The 23342-nt window shown below is 37.2% G+C and overlaps 1 protein-coding gene across 3 annotated transcripts in view; it reads right to left on the bottom strand.

Annotated features, from left to right (window-relative positions):
• The window catches only part of PRIM2 (DNA primase subunit 2), a 132527-nt gene that overhangs the window by 51450 nt on the left and 57735 nt on the right, over positions 1 to 23342 (bottom strand). For 2 of the 3 annotated variants that reach the window (XM_069804565.1, XM_069804564.1), the window contains exon 7: positions 4990 to 5057. In XM_069804565.1, the coding sequence (XP_069660666.1) occupies positions 4990 to 5057 (68 nt within the window). Of the gene's footprint in view, positions 1 to 4989; positions 5058 to 19212; positions 19319 to 23342 lie in introns of those variants that run through there. The other variant, XM_069804567.1, reaches the window with a different exon arrangement.

Here is a 23342-nt window from a genome sequence, read left to right as displayed (position 1 = left end):
AGCTGTTGCTTAGGCAACTTCACTTTTTTTTTGCAAAACAACCAATTAGGAAAATGACCCGTCAGTTATCACATTCCAGGATGAGTGCTGGTAACTTCTTAAGCTGCTCTACCCTAATCACTTCAGGTGCCCACCAAAGCTGCTCTATCACTCCCCTCCTCAGCTGGACAGGGGAGAGAAAATATAACAAAAGGCTCATGGATCAAGATAAGGACAGGGAGAGATCATTCACCTATTAGCATCACAGGCAAAACAGACTCAACTTGGGGAAAACTACCTTGGGTTTATTACCAATCAAATCAGAGTAGGGTAATGAGAAAGAAAACCAAATCTTAAAACACCTTCCCCCCCCACCCCTCCCTTATTCTTGGACTTAACTTCGCTCCTGATTTTCTCTCTACCTCCTCCCCCACAATGGCACAGGGGGACGGGGAATCAGGTTGGGGTCAGTTCATCACTCGTTGTCTCTGCCACTCCTTCCTCCTCAGGGGGAGGACTCCTCACTTGCCCCCTGCTCCAGCATGGGGTCTCTCCCACGGAAGAGAGTCCTCCACAAACTTCTCCAACGTGAGTCCTTCCCACGGGCTGCAGTTCTTCACAAACTGCTCCAGTGTGGGTCCCTTCCCCAGGCTGCAGTCCTTCAGGCACAGACTGCTCCAGCGTGGGTCCCCCGCGGGGTCACAAGTCCTGCCAGCAAACCTGCTCCAGCGTGGGCTCCTGTCTCCATGGGGCCACAGGTCCTGCCAGGACCCTGCTCCAGCACTGGCTTCCCATGGGGTCACAGCCACCTTCGGGCATCCCCCTACTCCGGCGTGGGGTCCTCTCTCCCCTGGCTGCAGGTGGAGATCTGCTCCACTGTGGACCTCCCTGGGCTGCAGGGGACAGCCTGCCTCACCATGGTCTTCCCCATGGGCTGCAGGGGAATCTCTGCTCTGGTGCCTGGAGCACCTCCTCCCCTCCTTCTGCACTGACCTTGGGGTCTGCGGGGCTGTTGCTCTCACATCTTCTCACTCCTCTCTCTGCCTGCAGTTTCTGTCACGCAGCAACTTTTTTCCCTTCTTAAAATACGTTCTCTCAGAGGCACAACCACCGTCACTGATGGGCTCGGCCTTGGGCAGCGGTAGGTCCATCTTGGAGAGGGCTGGTATTGGCTCTGTTGGACATGGGGGAAGCTTCTAGCAGCTCCTCACACAAGCCACCCCTGTAGCCCCCCTGCTACCAAAACCTTGCCATGCAAACCCATACACCTTGAAAAAAAAAAAAAAAATTAAGACTATCCTTTGTTCTATGGTCAATGGTCCTCATTTTTTCATGTCATTAAATGTTGCCAAAGAGCTTCCTGCTGCTGGTTTGAAAACACAGTACAACACAAACCAACTAGGCTTGTGATCACCCTCACTTTCTTCTGCTCTTTTTGCTTCCAGGCTTAGCTCTTACTTTGGACTTATCCTTTCTTTTATTCCATGTACCTTCTAGGTTACATACTGATCCTGATCAAGCTTCTTACTCACCTGAAATATCTGTAGCTCTTCATAATTTCTTTTCGTGGTTTACTGCAATGCAAGCATATCTTGCAACTAAAGATCAATACATACATTCACAGCACTGTTGACCAAGAAGAAACCTCCACTATAGCAATGTTTCCAACTGTGGGACCTATGTCTTTCAAATAAACAGCTGCAGGACTGTTCTAATAAATACTGTATCATTCACAGATGTGTTAGTATATCATGAGATTTAGTAAGGATATGAAGGGCACTTTATAGATGTTGAGAATAGTAAATTACACCAGTCCATTAAGGCGCGCATTCTTCTTTTCTTGCTTGTGAGATGAGCGTGAGGAGGGTGAACATGTCTCCATGAGTATTGTGTTACCCATTAAAAAAATCCAGTCTTGCAAAACACTTGGTTGCTGTATCAACCTTGTGAACTACCATTTGAAGACAGAATTAATAGAATCATACAAAATGTTGGTTGTAAAGGATGGTAGAAGACCATTTAGTCCCACACCCCACTTCAACTGGGACTACTGCCAACACTAGTCAGGTGAGACATGGCTTTTTCTAGCTGCTTCCTAAAAATCTCCATGAACCAAGATTCCACATCTCTGGGTAATCTGCTGCACCCATCATTCTAGCAGAGGCATTTTTCCTAATGTCCAATGTGAACCTCCCAAGCTGCTATATGTGACCACTGTCATTTGTTACATCCTCTGGTACCGTCAAGAATTCCAGTACTGTGATGTTTGCCCTTCAAACACTTTTAGGCTGCTATTTGATCATTCCTAAACCTCCTCGTCACCAGACTAAACAAAGTCAACTCAGCTTCTCCTTATAATTCATGTACAGGCACAGTCCTATAGTAGATTGATGGGATTACATATGACAGCTTTTATCTATCTTTGAAATTATTCCTGCTGAAGATTTTAAATAGTAGAGTGTTACGACCCTGTAATTTCATCACGAAACCCATATAAACTCCTTTGCAAGCAGGAGTTGCAGAAGTGTTCTTCTCATGCATTTAGACATAAAGTTTCCATTTCTATTAAATTGCTAAAGTTTTAGCAATTTAAAATCTCCTTGTAGCCTACTATGAGCATGTTGCATCAAATACTTTAACATTTTAACTAAATATGTTCTCTTTTTTGTCTAGTACAATTAATACTAGAAAGCACCAATGAAACAGAATAGGACAAAATGAGGATCTAAGTTGCAGATAAAATATTTGTTTAGTCCAGAACAGTCCAATTACAATATACATGTTATGTCCATTTAAAAAAAAAGGATACAGATTAAAATATCTATGCAGACATAATCCACAGTGAAATGACCTTTTCTGAGGACTAGCTAATTTAAAAGTCACAAGCAGATATGAATAGCTGCCAAAAAGTGTGTGGGGCATTAACAACCAAACAATGGTCTGTAACCTTCAACTGCATGCTCTTTTCATATGTTTCTATCTAAGTTTTGCTCCCCTGATAAAGCTCGACTGACATATGCCAAAAATAAAATACTGCTGTAAGAATTCACACAATGAAGGTAGAGGAAAACCTACAACTAACTAATACTCTCCCTTCTTAGGAGCAAGATGAAGCAAAAACAAATCACAGATTCACAGAAATAAATAACAGAGAAGACCTATTTGGTCATCTGTCTGTTCACTGCCAGTGCTTGTTTTTCAAGTTGTAAGGTTTGATTTATTTTATCTATTTTAAAGGAACTTCCAAAAAGGCAACTCAGAGGCAATTGGTGACAAAATGTACTAGGAACAGCCCCTCCATTTTCGCAAAAGCAAAATGGAAGTAAGTTACCAGTCGTTAAACATACATGCCCAAGTTAATATAAGAATGTGCAAAAGATACCTTTTTGCATAAATGTAGGATTCAGTATCCCTGTTAAAGTAGCTGATGTTTAACTAGCTTTTTTTGCAACATTTTCTTTTCCCATATTTAAAAAAAAAAAGCATAGAAAGGATTGTGTTTGCTGTGATACTGAAGACTGTTCCACTTACATAGATGCACAGCATATATCAAAAGAAATTTCAAATTTCTCAGTAATTGCTCCTAGAAAGCACGATTTATAAAAAGCTAACCTAATTGCTCTTTAGCTTCAAATGGAGAAGGGTATGCCACAGAGGTGCATTTTTTAAAATCCCAATGAGATGTATAGTAATAAAAACATGGAAGGTTATTGACATTCAGAAGTATCCTCTAACCAGCTACATAACAGTTACACTGCAATATTTTTTTTACATTTATTGCTCTTCAACAAAGTTCAATCATATGTAAGTAAGCAGAGATACAATGAAAGCTATTTTTCCTATTTTGATTTACACTAAAAAGCAATAAAACATGAAACTGTTCCTATGTGATAAAAATTACAAGTTGTTTTTTTTTTTTAAATTAGAATAAAATGTCAGGTTTTGAGTACTGATACCTCGAGCAGTAGAACACCATAGGAAATAAAAAGAACGCTAACTATATCTGCATCGTAATTCCGGTGCAGTGCTGTCATGACAGAACCTCACCGCTTCCATTTCTAACTCATCCAGCATCATTTCAGTGATCTTAATGCAAAGCTGTATGTGTTCAAAAACAGAGTTTCATTACTGACATTCAATATTTAAGTAAATTTCTACCCTTAGAGATACTAAAAATTCAACTAAATAAATACCTGAGCAACCCAATCTAACCAGATCTGCATTGAGCAGGGGCTAGATTAAATGATCTCCAGAGGTTCACTCCAAGCTAAATTATTCAATGATTCTAAGCCAAGGCATCTCCCTCTAACTATATGGTCTTTGTCCTCCTGCATGCTACCATAGTAAGAAAACTCTCTCAAACAATACAAAGTGGTAAAAAGCAATCATGTGTGTAAGAAAGAGACCAGATCTATGCTTAACCTGAAGAACATCAGAAAAGTATTTTTTCTTAGTCTTCATCCCCAAACACATTTGAAGAAAGCAGAAAGCGTCTATATACTGCATACTACTAGGAGAGAGGCAGGCTATTTTAACTGTGTCGTTGAACACTCTTAATGGTTCACATTTTCAGCTCTCTCTTTAGGTCCATTAAAAGAAGAAAATAGGACTTCATTAATCAATAACAGTGATGGAGAAATCTCCCCAAAATATCATAGAGCACAAAGTATTTGCAACAAGGAAGGTCCATACTCTGAGCAGTGTAATTTGGAATCTGTTTTGGTCATAAAGAAACTTAACAACTTCGCCTTTACTATAAAGAAAAAATAGCTTTTGTAAAAGCTACAAATACTTTCTTGTTACTTAGAAGAAATACAAGCTCTATAAATTACGTTTCATGTCATTCATAAAGCTTTTGTTAAGTTTAAGGTATACTTTCAGAGTTTTTTTTCCAGTCAAAGCCAATTGCACAGATGAGGCATCTGAAAAAAGACTGTAGCTAAAACATTCTAATAATACAATTGTGTTATCTGTGTGAAAGAATACACTCATGCTTTCAGTTTATGCTACCTGAGATGATTAAGCAGAGGTTGTAGTCTCTCATCAGACTGTATGGAAGGCAGCGATCGTGCTGTCAGCTAAAAGAAAACAAAGGTTCAATTAATAAAATATTAGCTTCAAAACAACTGATAGCACAAAGCAGGAATGATGTAAGAAATTACCCTGCGTTGCTACTTTACACAGCATTGGATAGGACATACTTTCTCCCATTAGAAGTAACTAAGCACAACTCTCCAGAACCTGAAGTTAGCAGAAATATTTACAAGTTAATGAAGTTAAACACTGAAAAGTAATTTTTCTAAAATTATAATGTTATTTGAATTAAATAGCAAGATATCATTGAAAGTGCTATACTTTTTTCCAAACATATTTGAACTAGAAGTCATATTCTACCTAGACAGCCTTCTCGCAATCACATAATGTAAATATAGTCCATTAAGTCACATTATATACAATTTACATTTGTATAGAAAAATTTGCATAACATTTAGCACTATATGACTTTTATACAGACATGCCCCTGTGTACACTGTTTTAAATGGGCATAACCTGTATTTTGTAATTTTACTGTTCTAAACTAAATCCATACTTCTTTCTTGTTACTTTCATATGACTAGTTAAAACATCAAGCTTTTTCTGAAACAATAAACCTAGTAGTCTATAAATCAACAAGTACATGTCACACTATTGCAGAATACTAGTGAATTGGTGTATTAACTAAAATAATTGGAAAAACATGTATTAAATTTGCTTAATATCAGTATATAGGTGTCTACCTTCACCTATAAAAGTTACAAGCATAGCAGTTCTGATAATGCTGACATACATCTAATACAAAATATTTAATATAACATGCATTTCATGATTCTATTGCTGCCAAGTTAGGCTGTATTTTGAAAACTACCTTCGTACAAATTTAAAATTTCAACATATTTCACCTTGTATAGATTACCATTAAGTTCCTAAGTATTTTACAGGTAACTTAAAATAGCAGGCATACAGTTATATATACTCTTTAAAAATCTTATTTAAAACAAAACAAAAAAAAACCACAAAAAAACCCCACAAAAAAAAAAACCCAAACCTTTTAGCACCAACAGCGTAGCTTCACCTTGCTGGCTCCAACACACAAGTAAAGGCAAGCACTGAAGTAGGACTGACTAGTGGGCTGCAACTTCTATTTATAACCCACAAATATACCCTGCGCTCAGTGTTTGGGTACATGGGGTTTATTTGTAACCATAGGATCCATCGGCTCATAGGTAGACTGTGTGGATATGGAGGAGTTTAATATTTTCCTGAAAGATGACCCATTCCTCACATCCATCTCATAACCTTTGCTGCTAGGCAGAAGTCAGACTGGGGCCAGATTTTAAACTCGTGCCTGAAGCTAGCAATACCAACCATCGGCTAAATAAGAGGAGGTTCAAAACAGCTAGTCTGTCAAGTGAAAGTTGAAGCGACTGAACACAAGGACAGCAGGGAAGGAGGAATGGGCCATTTCAACCGTTAAGCCACTCCTGGCCTGCAGCAGCAGCTCTTCTCAGTCTCGAGTAACTCAAGCGTACTCATCCCATCCGACTGCTGCAGTAAAGGTAAGTCAGGCAGTCTTAGCAATCCGTTCATCTTTCTTTGTAAAAAGGCTGGTATCTTGGCAATTACAGCATTATCCGCATTCCCTTATTTTATGGAGCTAGACTGAGATGCGTACAGTATACTAAAAATTCAGTAAGCTCTATATTTATTCAGAAGTTTCTTTTGATAAAAAAAACCTAATTTTGTTACCACTGAGTATTAAAGGCCAATACACATATTGTTCTATATTTGTGTCCTCTGCAAAGTAACCCTCTAATTTTGTTTTAAACACAATCAGAAAACCAGAAATTATTTCTGAAGAGAACTTGGAAGCTTTCTAAATACCAGCCAAGTTATTCCACTTGGCTAAAATCAGAATAGAGCCTGAATTACCTGAAATACCATCTGCTTCTCTTTCTGTTAATAACTTAACTGATACAGAAAACAATATTTATGTGCACACTTACATACATATGTATATTTTTATATGAGACAAGCATACAGTATTTTTCTCTATACAGTACTTCAAATACTACATTTATTCAGAAAAAAACAAATTTTTTCCTTGTTATAAACAGTGCATTTAAGACAAGATGACGTTTATGAAAGTCAAAGTGGACAGTGATATAAGAAGCAAAAACCAGTAAAATTCAAAATCTGCAAAAGTATTGATATTATTGTCAAAGTTTATATATACAATAAACTACATTGTTATGGAGATATTACCAATGAACAGAAATACTGTTTTAAAACTAATTTGGGAGACTTACAGAATTGAGGTAAAACCAAGAACTAGTGGTCTTGGTGTTTAACCAAGTTTTTTCTTGGTGTTGCAATGAGAGAATATGGAAGAAGTGGACTACTCTGGCTTTTTCGGGAACCACCATTAAAGGGGAAAAAAACATAAACCCTTGAAGTCACAGAAGAATCCACATGGCCAATGTTTTTCTCTTTTTTTTTTCTTAGTGTGTTGTGTTTCACCAACAATTATGGAATCTGCAAATTTTACGAGCAAAATTAATCCCCATTTTCCTCCGTTATGTTGGCTGGAAGGACAAAATAAAGTTCTCTACAGAATATGCTCTTGTGAACATAAGATCATATACCTTTCAACTCTTGGAACAAACACTTTGTTAGGGTAGTTCAAATGTTGATTTTCAGGAAGATGTGGGATTCTCATGACACTGTCCTTTTCTATCTGAAACTAAGGATAGTTTTCCTTAAACACAGTTGAGGAGACCTCAACACAGTTGAGGAGAGACCATCAAAACTTTTGAACAATTTTAAATGAAAAAGCACATTTTCCTTTAACTTACCTGGATTATAAAAGTAAAGGGTAAAATTTTAATTTTAATGTATAAAGTCTTTCCTCACAACTGTATTTTTTCTAACTGAGCCACACTGTAAATAAAATTAGCTTTTACAAAGGTGGTGGTAAATGCTAGTGTTTTCAAACAGCTAAGAATTTTATGTCCTTTTCAACAGTCTTCTTCTAAAAGAAAAAGATAATCCCAATTACAGAATCCAAACTGAGATTCTGAAGACTTTTTCCAGTCACTCTGAAATGAAATTTAGACAAATTCCTGCAAGCACAGCCTTGCCTTCATCTCCCTATGGTACTCAACACAAAGATCACCTTACCAGGAAAAAAAAAAAAAAAAAAGGAGGAAAAACATGCTATTCAATATTTTAGATACATGGAAGACATCAAAATGTTGTCAAGCAAGGAGCATAGCTCCCAACTCTAGTCATGCTGAAGCAGTTTAATTTACAGAGAACATAAAACACCACAGACAAGCTATTTCCAGTCCTAAGGCCTGGATGATCAGAGGAGCGGGCAGAGTGAGCCGCAGATAGAACATGTGGACACCTCAGAGTTGAACTGAGATGGTGAAAGCTGGGGTGAGTGATGTAGACGATTAAGGCAAATTAAGCACCATGTTATCAACATCACACATTTAAAATTGAGAAAGGAGGAAGAATACTTAAGAATATGAGGAAAAGGAATGAATAAACTGAAATCTGAGACGACATCGTCAGTCCAACTCCATACTAGCTTTAGTACCAGAGTCACCAGCTGTCTTTGCTGCAATTCAGACTGCCAACAGTAAAAAAAAAAAAAAAAAAAAAGGCGCACAAGCATTGGAGGGAAAAATCAAACCAGAATCTTCATACATTTGAAGTAACCAGAATTTCCAAAACCAAGCTTTCTAAAGTTTTGACAAAATTCAGTAATATTGTTAAGCAATCTTGCAGAAGAAGAGCAAGAAGCTGAGTTCTTCTTTTCTATTGAGCTCTACGCAACAATCACATCTCTAGTGTTCACTATGCTGAGATTGAAGCAAACAAACAGGACATTTTCATATAGCATGAAGAAGGTAACATTTTGAGAATGCAGAAAGCACATGATTATTGGAAAACTACATGAATATTAGAATTATTTAAAATCTGGCATTGGTACTTCAAGTAATAATGAAGGTAAAACTCATGACAACTCATAGGCTGATGTCTAAGAATTGGTCTGGTTTTCTTCCACCCAACAAAAAGTTAACTTGACACAAAGCCTGAAGTTAAGTAGCAGCTCCACATGCTATCAGGAAGGAAATGACATTTTTATACATGGCAATTAAGAACAAGATTATCATGGCTCAATTAACTTGTCTCAATTTTTTTAGGAGTGTGTGAATTTCTTGATTTTGAGGTTACCATGTGAGAGCTATTTGCTCTCTAAGTGTTTTTCTGCACAAAAAAGAAAATTTTTATTTTCACAAAGAGTACTTTCTGAATGAGATGTCCTAACTAGCTGTATTGCACAAGAAAATCTTAATATGCTGTCAGATCATTTGATGAATACATTTTAAAAAAAAAAAAAATCACATTAAGTTGGATGTCATTGAGAAAAAGTACATGGAAGGCTCAGGAGCAAAGCACAGAAAGAAGAGTTTTGTGGCAAAGGTTACTTTTAGCTGAGGCAGGCTACTGAATTACTCCAGGCTCTTTCCACAATTTGGGGGGGGAAGTTCCTTTAGAAGGGTGCATTAGAGAATCTAAAATGTAAATTATTACCAAGAGTATTTCCTTATCAACTGCTAAGTACTCCTAGAACAACAAGGAGTGTCTGAAGGCATGCTGTCCAGATGCACATCTGCAGCCTGCGATTTGCCTCTACACAATTTGTCAAGCCCATCGGGGTTGTTTTAATATCCCAGAACTACCTGTGCGGGCATTCATGCTACTTCTTTCATATTTTAACAAACATTGTACAAGCAGGCTTAGCGTGCTTTTGCCTCCTCAGTTCTTTTAAAACCCAGATAGGCAGGATTACATCATACGGGACTCATATTTAAAAGGGAGGGTGACTGCACTGTGAATATGTCTAGGGACAGGGTATCTCAGAGAATGCTCAGTCCTTGGAAAGTTACCTTGCTTTTTCCCCCAAGAAATTCCTCCTTCATAATTCCAAGCTTTATAACCAAATCTACTTGAAGGAGGCTTGCGGAGACTTTTTAGCTCTATTGAGTGCTAAACGCACCTGCGAAATACATAGTACGTTTAAAGGTGAGCCCACAGTTCCCAGCAGGCACTCTGCAGTTCTTGGAAATACAGGCACTGCTCTACAAGGACTACCTAAATTATTTAACCTGTATCTCCATTGGCAGTTCCAGAACAAACATCACCTCCATACGTGCTCCACTGTGTGGACTGTAACAAGGTCTGGATTAAGACCAGACATAGGTTTGGGAGCCTTCTGTGGCATAGGTGAAAAGATTTTCCTAGAATGTTTTTCTCTGTTTATTTCTGCTATGACAGTTACACCAGTGACAAAGGGTGTGAGGGAATGGCTCTAATCCAAATGCAAAGATGAAATAAGGTTAAAGTAGGAATTGATCAAGGCAGCCATAAAAACTAAAGACAAGGCTTTAACAAAAACACCCAAAACCAACAAACAGAAAAAAGACAGTTACCTTTGCCATCTGCAAAAGTCTACCATCACCTACAACCATATAACATCATGCTCAGCAATAAAACTGAGGGGCAGTTTTTCCAAAGTAGCCATTGCTCAGGGCCTGGCTGGGCATTGGTCTGCTGGTGGTGAGCATCACTTGTGTTTTTTTCCCTTTTTTCCCCTTTCACTTAATAAACTGTCTTTACCTCAGCCCATGAGTTTTCTCATTTTTGCCCTTCCTGAATCTCTCTCGCTTCCCTCAGGGAAGGGAGCCAGCCTGGGTCAATCCACCACATACATACATAAATTCATTTCACACCAATAAGAAGCTGATTAAACATGGATTTCACAGTATTTTGAAAGCTTAGTTGTTTATCTTATAGGAGTCCAAAAAGAGCTGCTACTCGTTTGTACAAAATCTACTAAAGGTTGTTCTTTACCACTTCCTTTTACCTTTGACACTCAACAGCAAATCTTCCCTATTAACAGAGGCAAATTTAAAAAAAAAAAAAGAAAAATTATATTCCAAACTTTGGAAAAAAAAAATAACGTGTTTAACTAGAAACTAAGATACAAAGGGTCAAAATCCACTATAAATAAAGTATTTTATATCCCTTTAAAAACCAGAAAGTTGATCCCATGTGGACAGAAAAAAACTGAACTTCAACCCCCACTCCTGTTTCCCCAGTAATCTAGGGACCTGACCTGAAGAAGCCACCTCCAAAAGTAAGAAGTATAATCACCATATGCATTTGAAATGGTACTAACAAATTATACTATTTTTAATTATCAAATTTGATGTACTAATTTAGAGCACATTTTTGATACCTCCCAAAAAGGTCAAAGAAAAATGCAGGAAGACTGTGCTTACAATACGTAGTATTACACATCAGCTAATTTTTCCCTACAATTGCACATCTCCCTACAATTTTCCTGTACAACCATTTTAACACTTCACCACTCCATTACTGGGCTGCATCTTTTAAGTTGGAGAGATCACATCCAGGTTAGTTGCTTATCCATTTTACTTTTAGTTGCTCCAATTAAACAAATTGGTGCCAAAACTAGTTTTAAACACTACAGGGGACAACACTGACAAGATAATTATACGGTCTTTAATACTATCCGCAAATGTTTTATACCATTAGTATAATAATTTCTAAGCCTTGGTGAAAATCAGTCAACAAAGGTTCATAAGACCTGTTCTCCACCCACAGAAATTTAAAATTAATAAATTAAGTAGACTTGAAGCAATTACACTATTAACAGTAGCAAGAAGTAACAGGACACTGTGACAACAAAGCACACAGATGAAAAAAGAAAAGCAGAAGAGTATGGAAAGTGTTTACCTTATAAAATTTCATTGCTCAATTCCAAATCTTTCCAACTTTGTAGCAGCAGTAACAAAACCAGTAGAATAAGTGAAGTAAAAACCTTTATGACAAGTGTATTGTATGCTGATTTTACGGATTTAGAAACAACACTCCTATATTCCATACTCTAACTCTTCAGCTAAATGTCATGAACGCAATCGTGAAAAACACCTACAGCAAATTTCTTTAACAGTGATTTTGATGCAGCATAGAATAACTAAAGTTGCTAGGCTTTTGTTAGATTTCGATTAGATAACTAGCAAGCAAATTTTAGAAAGTAATAAGAAAGAGAAATTAGAAATGAAACCATTGGAGGGAAAACAAACCCCTACACGTTTTGAATTTTACACCACACAGGTTACAGACAACATTTTTATGAGGATTAAATTTACACTGTGAAGGCTCTTGCATCTTCCCATTATATGTATTGATGAACAGAAAAATAAAGGATTAGATAGCTAAAACTTTAAGTATAGAGAGGAAATTAATTCTATTTAGAAAGCAAAGAAGCAAACCATGGATTGGTGTATTCTTTTACTGTATTCTGTACTCTTTAGTTCGTTCTCCCACAAACAACTGTTTGTTCCTATGATGCACTTCAATGCCTTTAGCACTACAGGCAACTGCATCCTGCATTTCTGTTTCCCAGTTGTTATGATCAGAAAAGAGAGAGTATAAAGAAAATCAAAATTAGTTTGGACATCAGAACTTCAATTTCAGCCTTCCAAGTGAAAGCTTTAGATGGTTCTTTATTGCTTTAGTGCAATTTAACAAATATTTTTAGGAAGAGAGGAAAGAAACATTGTCTGTGTAATGTCAATAATTTGACATATTCAGAGTGAACACATCACTAAAATCCTTCCTGAATAATGCTGTATGGATTTAAAAAAAAAAAAAAAAAAAAAACACAACAACTTAGCTCAGACATTAAATTATTACAGTTAGGATCTTAAAAGTTTAAAGAGAGAATCTATTTTAGCCTCTTATTGCTGCCTAAGGAATAAGTCTTAACTTACATTTTTTCTAATTCATTTGGATTTGTAATATGCCACTTCACAGAATGTGCCTTTCTTGTTAAAATGTCTTAATTGTGACCTTTGCTGTTTGTTAGCTCATCTTAAAAACGTTTCCTAGTCACTGTTGCCCTGAAACATTTAGTTAGATAATTCTTCCCTGTCTGCTCTGAAAAGGACACAATACTTATGTGATGGTTCAGAAAAGCATTAGTTATCAGCCCAAAGCTTACAGATTGGCCTCGTGTGCTGTCTAAAAGGAAAACAAAGGCATGAAAGTTTAGATTGTTTGCTAGAACTGCTTTTGATTAGTATGAATTGCAGTATTACAAACTTATTGCCAAAGTTATACAAGACAGATTTTTCGACTGAGGTTGGAGCAGAGAAGAGAAAAAGATATTAAACTTGTGGGCTATTTCTAAACAACCTGCAATGGACATTCTAAAAAAAAAAAAAAAAAACAAAACACCACACCAAAAACAACTATTATCCAGCAGGCTTAAACATACCAGTAACTTACATCTCTACTGTATTTTCCCATAGATCTGTGAAACAAAATAAATAAAGTGGAAATCTTGATCCTAACATAAAATTGACAGCTTTGCTTCTGTAGACAATAGCAATTATACCATAGCTTAATCAGTGTCAACAAGTGAGTAGAAAATGAATACATAAACTAGACAAAAATAAGAGAGACATGGTTCTATGCACGTAGACTTCACAGGAGCCTTCTCAAGGTGACATGATGCCACCATATTTCTGTAAGGTAACATTAAGATTACCCTAATTTTAACAGTGAAAGGTGCTAACTTTGCATCCTGCTGGAAGTTTTAATGAAACAGTGACTTTTTGCTATAATGCTCCTGTGATCAGTCAGAAACAAACTTAGCTTAGATATGAGCTAAAGCAGGATCTGACCTGCTGACCAGTAAGACAGAGGAAGATGAAACTCCTTTCACTTGTGGTATACATGCAAACCACAGCTTTTCCTGAAATTCTTAAAACCTGCTTTTAAAGGTCCCAATATGAACAGTTCATCTCCATCAAAGACTAAATAACAAGCCTATTTTCAGGAATTTAAAATCTATTTATCCAACAAACAAACTTTGGCAGAAAACAGAGGTGATTAACTGCACTGCTCCTCAAACCATTCAATTCTTAGAAAATTATTAAAAATCATTATGCTATACATCTATTAGAAACAGAAAGTCCTCCTTCTTACACCTCTGACTATGGAGTATTTGTTCCTGTTAATTGCATCACCCAGCTGAGTATGAGCCTGCACAGAAGCAAAGTGCAAGAGGGAGATAAGGTAAAAGATAAATGGAAGCAAAGACTTGAGTAAAACGTAACATTGCAGTAGTACCCGCAGTAGTAACACAGCCAAAGTAACTGTAGGGAATTAGAAATTATCTTTTGTGGAATGAAAGAAAATTATGTTGTAGTCTGGTAATCCAGCAGTACCTATTCAAATCTTTCTCTTGAATTTTTTGACAGAGACTACATTTAGAGATACCTATTTAACATTACTAAGCACCACACTTGTTCCAACTAACTCCTTAATACTAGATAAGCTTTATTTAAAGATGTGTTTGGTCAGCAGCGTTTTAAGTTGTTTTCCAGATGTAACCACTGTTACAGAGTATCAGCTTTTATGTAACCAAAACCAGACATACACATTTTTTTACTGACAGCACAGTAGCCATGACATATCTGAGAGTTAGAAATACAGATCCCAGCTTTCCCCCTCTCACTGGGGATATCTGAAAAATGAGAGAGGACAGCAAGATGTTTTCAGTGATACTTTTTTACCTTAATTCAGGCTTTTTCTCCTCATGCCTAGTCTAGATTAGTTATCCTCCTGGAGTCTCTGCCTGATCAAAAGAAAAATCAATCTCCAGGAGATTGATTTGAAAACAAAGGCATTTGGGAGGTTTTCCTCCCCTCACTCCCATTTTAAGGTACAGAACAGGTTAAACATAATGCTAGTTCTACTTAGTTCTACTTACTTAAGGACTGTGTCATAACATTCATTATATTATTATAGATACACTACACATATCAAAGTACTCTTTACATATTTTTAGTACTCTTTACATATTTTTAGTATTTAGGAACAACACGAACCATGCACATACCCAGCATAATTACAGTAAATAACAGGCCTTTAAGTCTCAGTTCCCCCTATACTGAGTCCACTACAAGTGTTTTTCAACGCATATAATCAAGACCATGCTTTTATTTAAAAAGGGAGACTCTACTACATACTGACATCTTATTTCAAACATAAATCACCCAGGTAAAGTCTTTTTCTGACTGCAATCTGATTGTCTGCAGAGATGAACACTAGTTTCGATGTACCTTTTATTCCAGAATACAGCCTAAATGGGGGAAGTAATAGTCACAAAAGGCTTCTTAATCCATTTCTCTTTGATTAGAAGCGCTGTTGATGAATAGGAATTCTAAAACTTTAGAACAACTTCGTTTTCAACAAAACCTGAATTTTAGCTAGCAATTCCCTGAAAAGTAGTTTTAAAGGATATGAACTCCCCAGCAAGGCAGCCTATTTTTCTATCCTGCGTTTTTATGCACCACGCATCAAAATACTTGCCTTAAATTAAATTTAAAATATAATGTCTAGAAAAGTTTGGTACTTCTGAGGAATTCTAATATTGCTTGCTTTTGCCTTTTTTTAAAAATATTTCAGAATTATAACCTTACATGGTCTTCAAAACTGTACGATTTTGCAGCCACTGCTAAGAAATCATGAGATACAGATATTGCCAGAACCCAAGAATTCAATTTAATCACATTTCAGAGAAACACCTTCAACATCCAACTAAGTTGCAGGCTGCCTCATACAAACAAAAGCTGATTGATTTTGAAACATCAGCTATCTTGCTAATGTTGTAAGAAAATGTCACAATGCAAATGCTATGCAGCTGGGGAACCTGAAATAAGAGAAACAGTGTTTGCACGCCAGTATGCTGCTGTACCTAGACAGTTGACATTTTAGCGTTGATCAATTTTCTTTTGAAAAAAGTTGGGGTTTAACCTTTCACAGCATGTTACAAATCTCCAGTGTTGTACAAAATTAATACGTAAATTTTGCCAAGGCTTCTTCAGCTATTAAAAGTTATTTCAGCAACACTTACACTGAAATATGCTCAATAAAAATTAAAGCAAACAATTAACATTTTATTTATTCCACATGAATTGTTCACACACAATCTGTGTGACAGGAGATAACATTTTTCAAAACTAACAAAACTATTTAAGCAAAAATGTTTTTGACATTACTAAATGGTTTTTTGCAATGGGCCAATATAATTTAATACATAAAGCATTTAAGATTATTTTCATATGGCACCACCAAATGTATGGAAGAAAGGAAATAAATAATACAGACTAGCATTACTGGGCTCTTCGTACAAATGTAACAACTGACATTTTCAAAGGACAGGAAAAAATTCCCTCATGAATCTCTAGTGGTTGATATAGGTGTCAAAATAAGGCTGAAGTTGTTTTTGTGGGTTTGTTCTTTGGTTTTGGTTGGTTTTTTTCCAATTAAAAACTCCCCACGACTCTCTCCTCTCACACACACACACCCCTTCTCAATAACACAAACCAGCCCAAAGAAAATCACAGAGAATGCAAAGTGGCCTTTTATGTTTTAAGGAAAGAAAATCAAAAGCAATGGCTAACTAATTTAAAAAAAAAGAATTCAAGTTATAGTCTTAGCACTGTAATTTTCTTTTTTTTGGACTTTAAAGGGGAGGGCACAACAGTTGTTATCAAAGTTGCTTAAATGCTATATCTAACAATTTAAAAGCTATATATAAATTATATCATAAAATATAGATTATAAACTATAAATTTTATTTTTTATCTATATATAAATATATATAATTAATGTCTTTTTATGTTTAGTCAGTTTATTCAAGCTGCCAAAGAACAAATCTTCCATGGCAGAAGAAACAAATTAACAGTTGTGAAGAACTTCCTTGCTAGCATGTCCTAGATATTTACCTAATACTTTAAGAACCTTGAAGAAACTGAACTCCACTAATTTCAGCTCAGCATTTGTCAAATGCATTCAGAATAATAATTAATGTTTTCCTTAGGCATTTGCTTCTGAAAGTAATTGATTTCTCTTTTCCATTTGGAAATGTCTAGCTTTCATATTCACACTGAGGTATAAACAACATCTGTGTTGAAGATTAATATTTAGTCTTTAAAGCAAAATTTTTCAATAATTAAACCTTGTTTAATTGGTCAGTGAACTGTTGCTGGTTTTTGCATCATTATTGCTTGTGCAGATACTCATTTCACTTGCATATTAGGGTGAAAGTATGTAAATGAACTCATCTCTTGTACTTTTTTGTATTTTAACATAAAGCTAAAGTTGACAGTTACCGAGATGCTCATTAGATATTTTTCCCCCAAAACAGATTATTAATTCCAGCTTTCTTACAATAGTCCATAGTGTCTTTCAGGCTTTAATTATATGTAGATTGAAGTAGCCACTTAGAAAGCTACCTTGTCAGCAAAATCCAAATCTTCTGTTAAATAATACTGCTTGCCATAATTGTGGAGGTTCTTCAGTGATTTTATCAACTGTTACACCACTGATTTGCTCTTTACCAATAGCTTACTCAACTTTTAATTTAGTCCTCAGTCTTTTTTGTATCTAATTCCAGATACTTAGTAATATTAAAACTAAGTACATAGTGTACTGGAACACTTGTCTTCACAGCAAGCCTGGAAAATGAAATAATTTACTTTATTTCATTACAAATTCTGATACATGCAAATATTTCATCTCTTCAATACTGCTTACTGTTCTTTGCATGCAGATCTTTTGTTTCTTTTTCTGGCATTATTTATGAACAGAAGCTTCTACCTTTTGCTGTCTTTCTCCCAGGTTCACAGACTAAATATTGATTCCAGTACTCCAAGGTAACCTGGAATCTGTTCTTCAGTTCAACTATACATTGCTGCTTTAATTAACTTGCACCAACGGAGTGTTATTGGAGGGGGAGAGGGTCACTCAGACAGCAGTGATTTCCCCAAGGTTTTAATGTTATGATTTTGAAGATTTCCCCCCCTCTTCCCTACATTCATGAGAAGGAAATTAAGAAAACAACATCTCTACATAATTTGGTAGAAGTTACTAGCCAATACCACACAGGGAGCAGTCAGCTAGAAAGCATGAAAGATTCATTATTGCTTCACTAAGCACCCTTAGAATCATTGTCAGAAACCATCCATGGTAGGTTTTTCCCATCACAAACTTCATCAGTCTAGCACTAATGCTATGTTCCAAAACTGCTTTAAGAACAACCATAACCACACTAGCAAAACTTCTCCAATGCTGAAGGGCAATATGCAGTCAAAAAGAGAAGAAACAAGTGTCTATAAACCCATGCAATCCACTCGATTAAAATCTCATTTTCCATAGTCATCATTACTACTACAAGGCTTCATCTATTGTTCTACAATGTAAACCATCATAAAAATTTTGAGTTAAAAAGCTGTTATGTAGTTATTAATCTTGACAAACCTTATTACTAAAGCCCTATGCCATTCACAAGGCATTACAGGAAATACATATATCTGCCACTGTATAAAAATGAGTTATTATAAATCAGTTTTATTACAGAACTTTAGAGGAGATATTTCATTTTCTTAACAGGATTTTACTACTGGGAATCAATTACTCAGTCCAGTTCTGGGCTCCCCAGTACAAGAGAGAGATGGACATACTGGAGAGAGACCAGCATAGGGCCACAAAGATGATGAAGGGACTGGAGCATCTCTCCTATGAGGAAAGGCTGAGAGAGCTGGGGCCATTCAGCCTGGAGAAGAGAAGGCTCTGGGGGATCTTAGCAATGCATACAAATACCCAAAGGGAGGGTGCAAAGAGGATGGAGCCAGGCTCTTTTCAGGTGTGCCCTGAGACAGGACTGGAGGAAATGGGCACACACTGAAACACAGGACATTCCATCTGAACATCAGGAAACACTTTTTCACTGTGAGGGTGACCAAGCACTGGCACAGGTTGCCCAGAGAGGTTGTGGAGTCTCCATCCTTGGAGATATTCAAAACCTGCCTGGACAGTCCTGGCAACCAGCTCTGGGTGGCCCTGCTTGAGCAGGGGGGTTGGGCCAGATGATCTCCAGAGGTCCCTCCGATCTCAGCCATTTTGTGATTCTGTAAAAAACCACAGATCAGACAAGTTCCACCAATCTTCCAATCTCAACTGCCCAAGTATCAAAGAGGGTCAAAAAGAATCATGGTTGTTTAAAACCAAATACACAATACGTAATACAGACCTCCAGTACCAAATATTTCTGAACAACTACTAGCATTCCTGTTTTCCATACAAGAACTTCCATTCTCTAAGCATCCTCAAAAGTCCACATTTTCATCTGCAATGTAGAGAAATTTTCAAAATTACTAGTGATTAGCAATTAGACACAAATTCTAACAAGATTATTAAATCCTTTTTCAGGAGTTATAAGGACAAAATGAAGTGATTTTTTTACAAAGGGTTCATTTTACTCTTAGACTGCTTTCAGAGAAAAATAATTAACAAAAATCTTAAAAACAACTGCTGGTAGGGACCAGGATTATTTACCACAGTTGACACTGCCCAAGGCTATGTTCCTATTCAGTCTTTAAACAGTAGGGTAAAAACATTAACATCTAAGGAAAAAGGATCGCATTGCAAAGCATTTCCTCTGATTAATGAGCTTCTCAAATATTCATATATTCACTTCTTTTTCTTGAGAAACTTACTATACAACTTCAAATAAATTTAAGTAATCCTTAAGAATTCCATACTTGATCTTTAGTAACAACAAACATAGAAAAGATTTTATTACAACAGTCTGTGTGATGCCAACCTCTTACTTTCAAACCTCAGAAGGCGGCATTTGAATTTCAGTGTTTTATTCTCTCAACATGTGATACTGCTTGGAAGTAATTGTTTTGTTGCTAAGACTTAGAAAATATCCATCTTCTAAAAGTAAAAACGTATCTGGAATACTTTCACTCAGTTATGCATATTTTACAATATTGGGGTTTTTTTCTTTTTAAGAAGCAAAATCAAATCTTGCCACCCTTTGCAAGAGTTTTAAGCCCTAGCTTCCCATATGTTCAAGTACCAGCGATTACATTCTTATCTTTAGTGAATAGAGCTAAAAACATGACAGGCACTCAAATTTCATGCTGCTAAAAACCAGCATTAATCTGAGCCTACTTGTCATCATTTTCAAATATTTTACTTAATCTCAACTCTCAATTGTCAGCAACAGCAATGACATTTCTCAAATATGAGTAAAAGTTTAAATATTTTCTTTCAAAACCAGAAAAGGACATTTGCATTAAGGAAAACTACTAGCAACTCCAACAACATGCAATTTTTTTTATTCCCATTCTTAAAATGTTGATTATTTACATTTACAATTATTACAAATATTTTACTTCTGAATCAAATACACTCTGACATAAGAACACTTACCCCAGGACTCAAGTTCATGAAGCAGAAAACCAAGCCTTCAAAAAACTGCTTAATTATAAAACATAATATTGTTGCGTTAGAACTTAACTATGGTAGTTGGACCTCCATTTGAGCTCCTATCAAGGCCTGTGGCTTGGTGCTTTTAGGTAAAAGCAGAAGTGCCCACAGCAAGCTGCTAAAGTGAAGCTGAAGCTGGTGGGCTTCAAGGTCCAGGGACATTCTCCTTCCCAGCCCACCGCAGCCAGGCTGCTGCCACACCTTGACCCTAGCCCCAGCCAGTAGCAAGGCTGACCACATACACACATTATTCTCATACACACACACTGTACAGACACTGCTGGCCACCAGAACACTACAAACACAAGCACAGGTGCCACACACAAACAGCACATGCATAAACAAACTATAAAAATGGTCTGATCTGTTCATACATGTTGGCTGATCTCATGCACATGAGCCTCTTGTAGCTGGCCACAAACTGTAGTCTCCTCAGAGGCTGCCTCTCAAAGCCCTGACTCGCCCTCTGGAAGCTGACTTGGACGTCATCCCCTCCAGCCACCAACTCCCAAACCCTCTGCTCTCTCGAGTATCCTGCACCCAAACCTATGGGCTCTGGCTCTCAGGCCTCTGAAGGCACCCACCAGATACTCTGGATTGAAGTTCACTCGCACCACACACACAGAGAACAGAGAACCCTCAACCATGAAAATAATTAGGAATAGTGTTTAGTAAGATAGATTTTCTTATCAAGTTATTACTGCAGTGATAAGGCACTAGGCACAAGCCTAATTATCAGTAGATTTCTTATGCTCCCTTTTCCTGCCTTTGGCTCTCCCGCTAGATGATCCATAATAACTTATACACAATCCCACAAGCCCCCTCAAACATCCCATAATAAGTTTGCTCTTTTCCATGAGACAGATGATAATCTTGTTTCCCTCAAGGCTTTGAGCTGCTCCTTCAATGGTCCATCAACCAACAGTCTGATAGCTTTGGTCTTTGGTATCTTCTTAATTATCTCCCATTCTTCAGAGTCTTTGTATCTGAGTGTTTAATTTATTACTTGTCCTGTCTTTTGTCCTAGCTTTTCATGCCAAATAGCCATTAACCAGGTATGCTTGCGTAAGGATATGTGGAATGTAAGACTACTTCCCATGTCCAACAATTAGATGTGTTTTGCCCCTTGATGTTAACCAATAACAATAGCACTATATATTACAGAACCAGTAAGAAAGGCGACCACTTACAGATGAGGTAAAGGAGAGAACACAAGGAAACCACATCACAGCTCAGTCCAGACTGATACAAAAAACCTCAGTTACAGCTCATGAAGCATTAGGACACAAATTCAGACTGCTTCACCACACAGTTTGGCAAGATTTTGGTTATTAAAGCACTTATACAGTAAGACATGAACACTGGAAAAGCACAAGGTGTGGACAGTAACTTCCAGCTTGTTTAAATTAGCCCTGCATGCAACAATGAAATGCAGAATGTGGGGCATACTCACACAAAAAATGGCTATCCCACCAAGATGTCTTTCCTGAATACAGATGGTATAGAAGAATGATCTTGTTCACAAACAATGATGCTGTAAAGTGGCAAATACTGTATTCCACACACATGTGCTAGAGACTGCCTGAATCACTAGAGCCATGACACAGAAGCTGAGAAAGTAAAAATCACCATTAAGTTATGAGCTATAATAGTAATGCCAAGTTTAGTCCCCCAGTCCCTCAGAACTGGCTCTGCTACCTCTTTCTACTACTTTTCTACCTAATCACAGAATCACAGAACTGCTGAGGTTGGAAGGGACATCTCCGGAGGTGATGGAAGGAACCTCCTCCAGAAGTCATCTGGTCCAATCCCCCTGCTCAAGCAGGGCTACCTAAAGCCGGTTGCCTAGGACCATGTCCAGGCAGGTTTTGAATATCTCCAAGGTAGGAGACCCCACAACTTCTCTGGGCAACCTGTGCCAGTGCTCGGTCACCCTCAGGTATTTATATACATTGGTAAGATCCCTCTGAGCCGTGCCTTCTCCAGGCTCAACAGTCCCAGCTCACTCAGCCTTTCCCCACAGGAGAGATGCTCCAGTCCCTTCATCATTTTAGTGTTCCTTTGCTCCACTGTCTCCTGTATGCCCATCTCTCTCTTTTACCAGGTAGCCCAGTACTGGACATGGTACTCCAGGTATGGCCTCACCAGTGCTGAGTAGAGGGGAAGGATCAACCTCCCTTGACATGCCAGCAACACTCCTCCCAATGCAGTCCCATTAGAACTCCTTGCCACAAGGACACATTGCTAATACTCAATCTTGTCTAGGTAGAGCTTTAGTAAAGGACAAAGATGAATGTCAACTACTTTAGTTATCCAACATGATATCCTCATCCTAGACATGCTCTTCTTAATAAGCCTCCTACTAGATTCAAATATATATTTAACAGAAAACACCCTGGACCTGAAAGCCAATCACTCCTCAAGAAAAAGGGCAATTGCACAGAGAAATATACAGAATTACCTCCCTTAACAGAATCTTATACACAGGCTAGCAAATCCACTCCTAACTGGAGTATAAAGGCAATTCAACCCTTTCCTAAAGATGAATACTATGAAAAGCATTACATCTAATATCAAGACACTGCATCTTTCAGTCTCCATGCCCCCTCCGGACAGTAACTAATACAGCTTGATTGACAAAGACAGATTCATTTTCAACCAACATAGGTCTAGAAAATCAAAAGGTAAGTAAATACCATGACAACTATTTTGCACATTTTTCCCAGACAAAATGAGGTTAGAGTGATCCTGCTATCTACACTCCTCTTTAAATGTTAGAATTAATAACTTTTGCCCATCTTGGCCAATCTCACCACATTTGATAGAGAAAAGAATCTGAAAGACACCAAGTCTTAACAAGTTTCACAGGAAAA

Source organism: Haliaeetus albicilla, chromosome 17, assembly GCF_947461875.1.
Source record: "Haliaeetus albicilla chromosome 17, bHalAlb1.1, whole genome shotgun sequence".
NCBI lineage: Eukaryota > Metazoa > Chordata > Aves > Accipitriformes > Accipitridae > Haliaeetus > Haliaeetus albicilla.
Note: the sequence above shows the minus strand (reverse complement) of the source record. Positions and strands in the feature narration are given on the sequence as shown.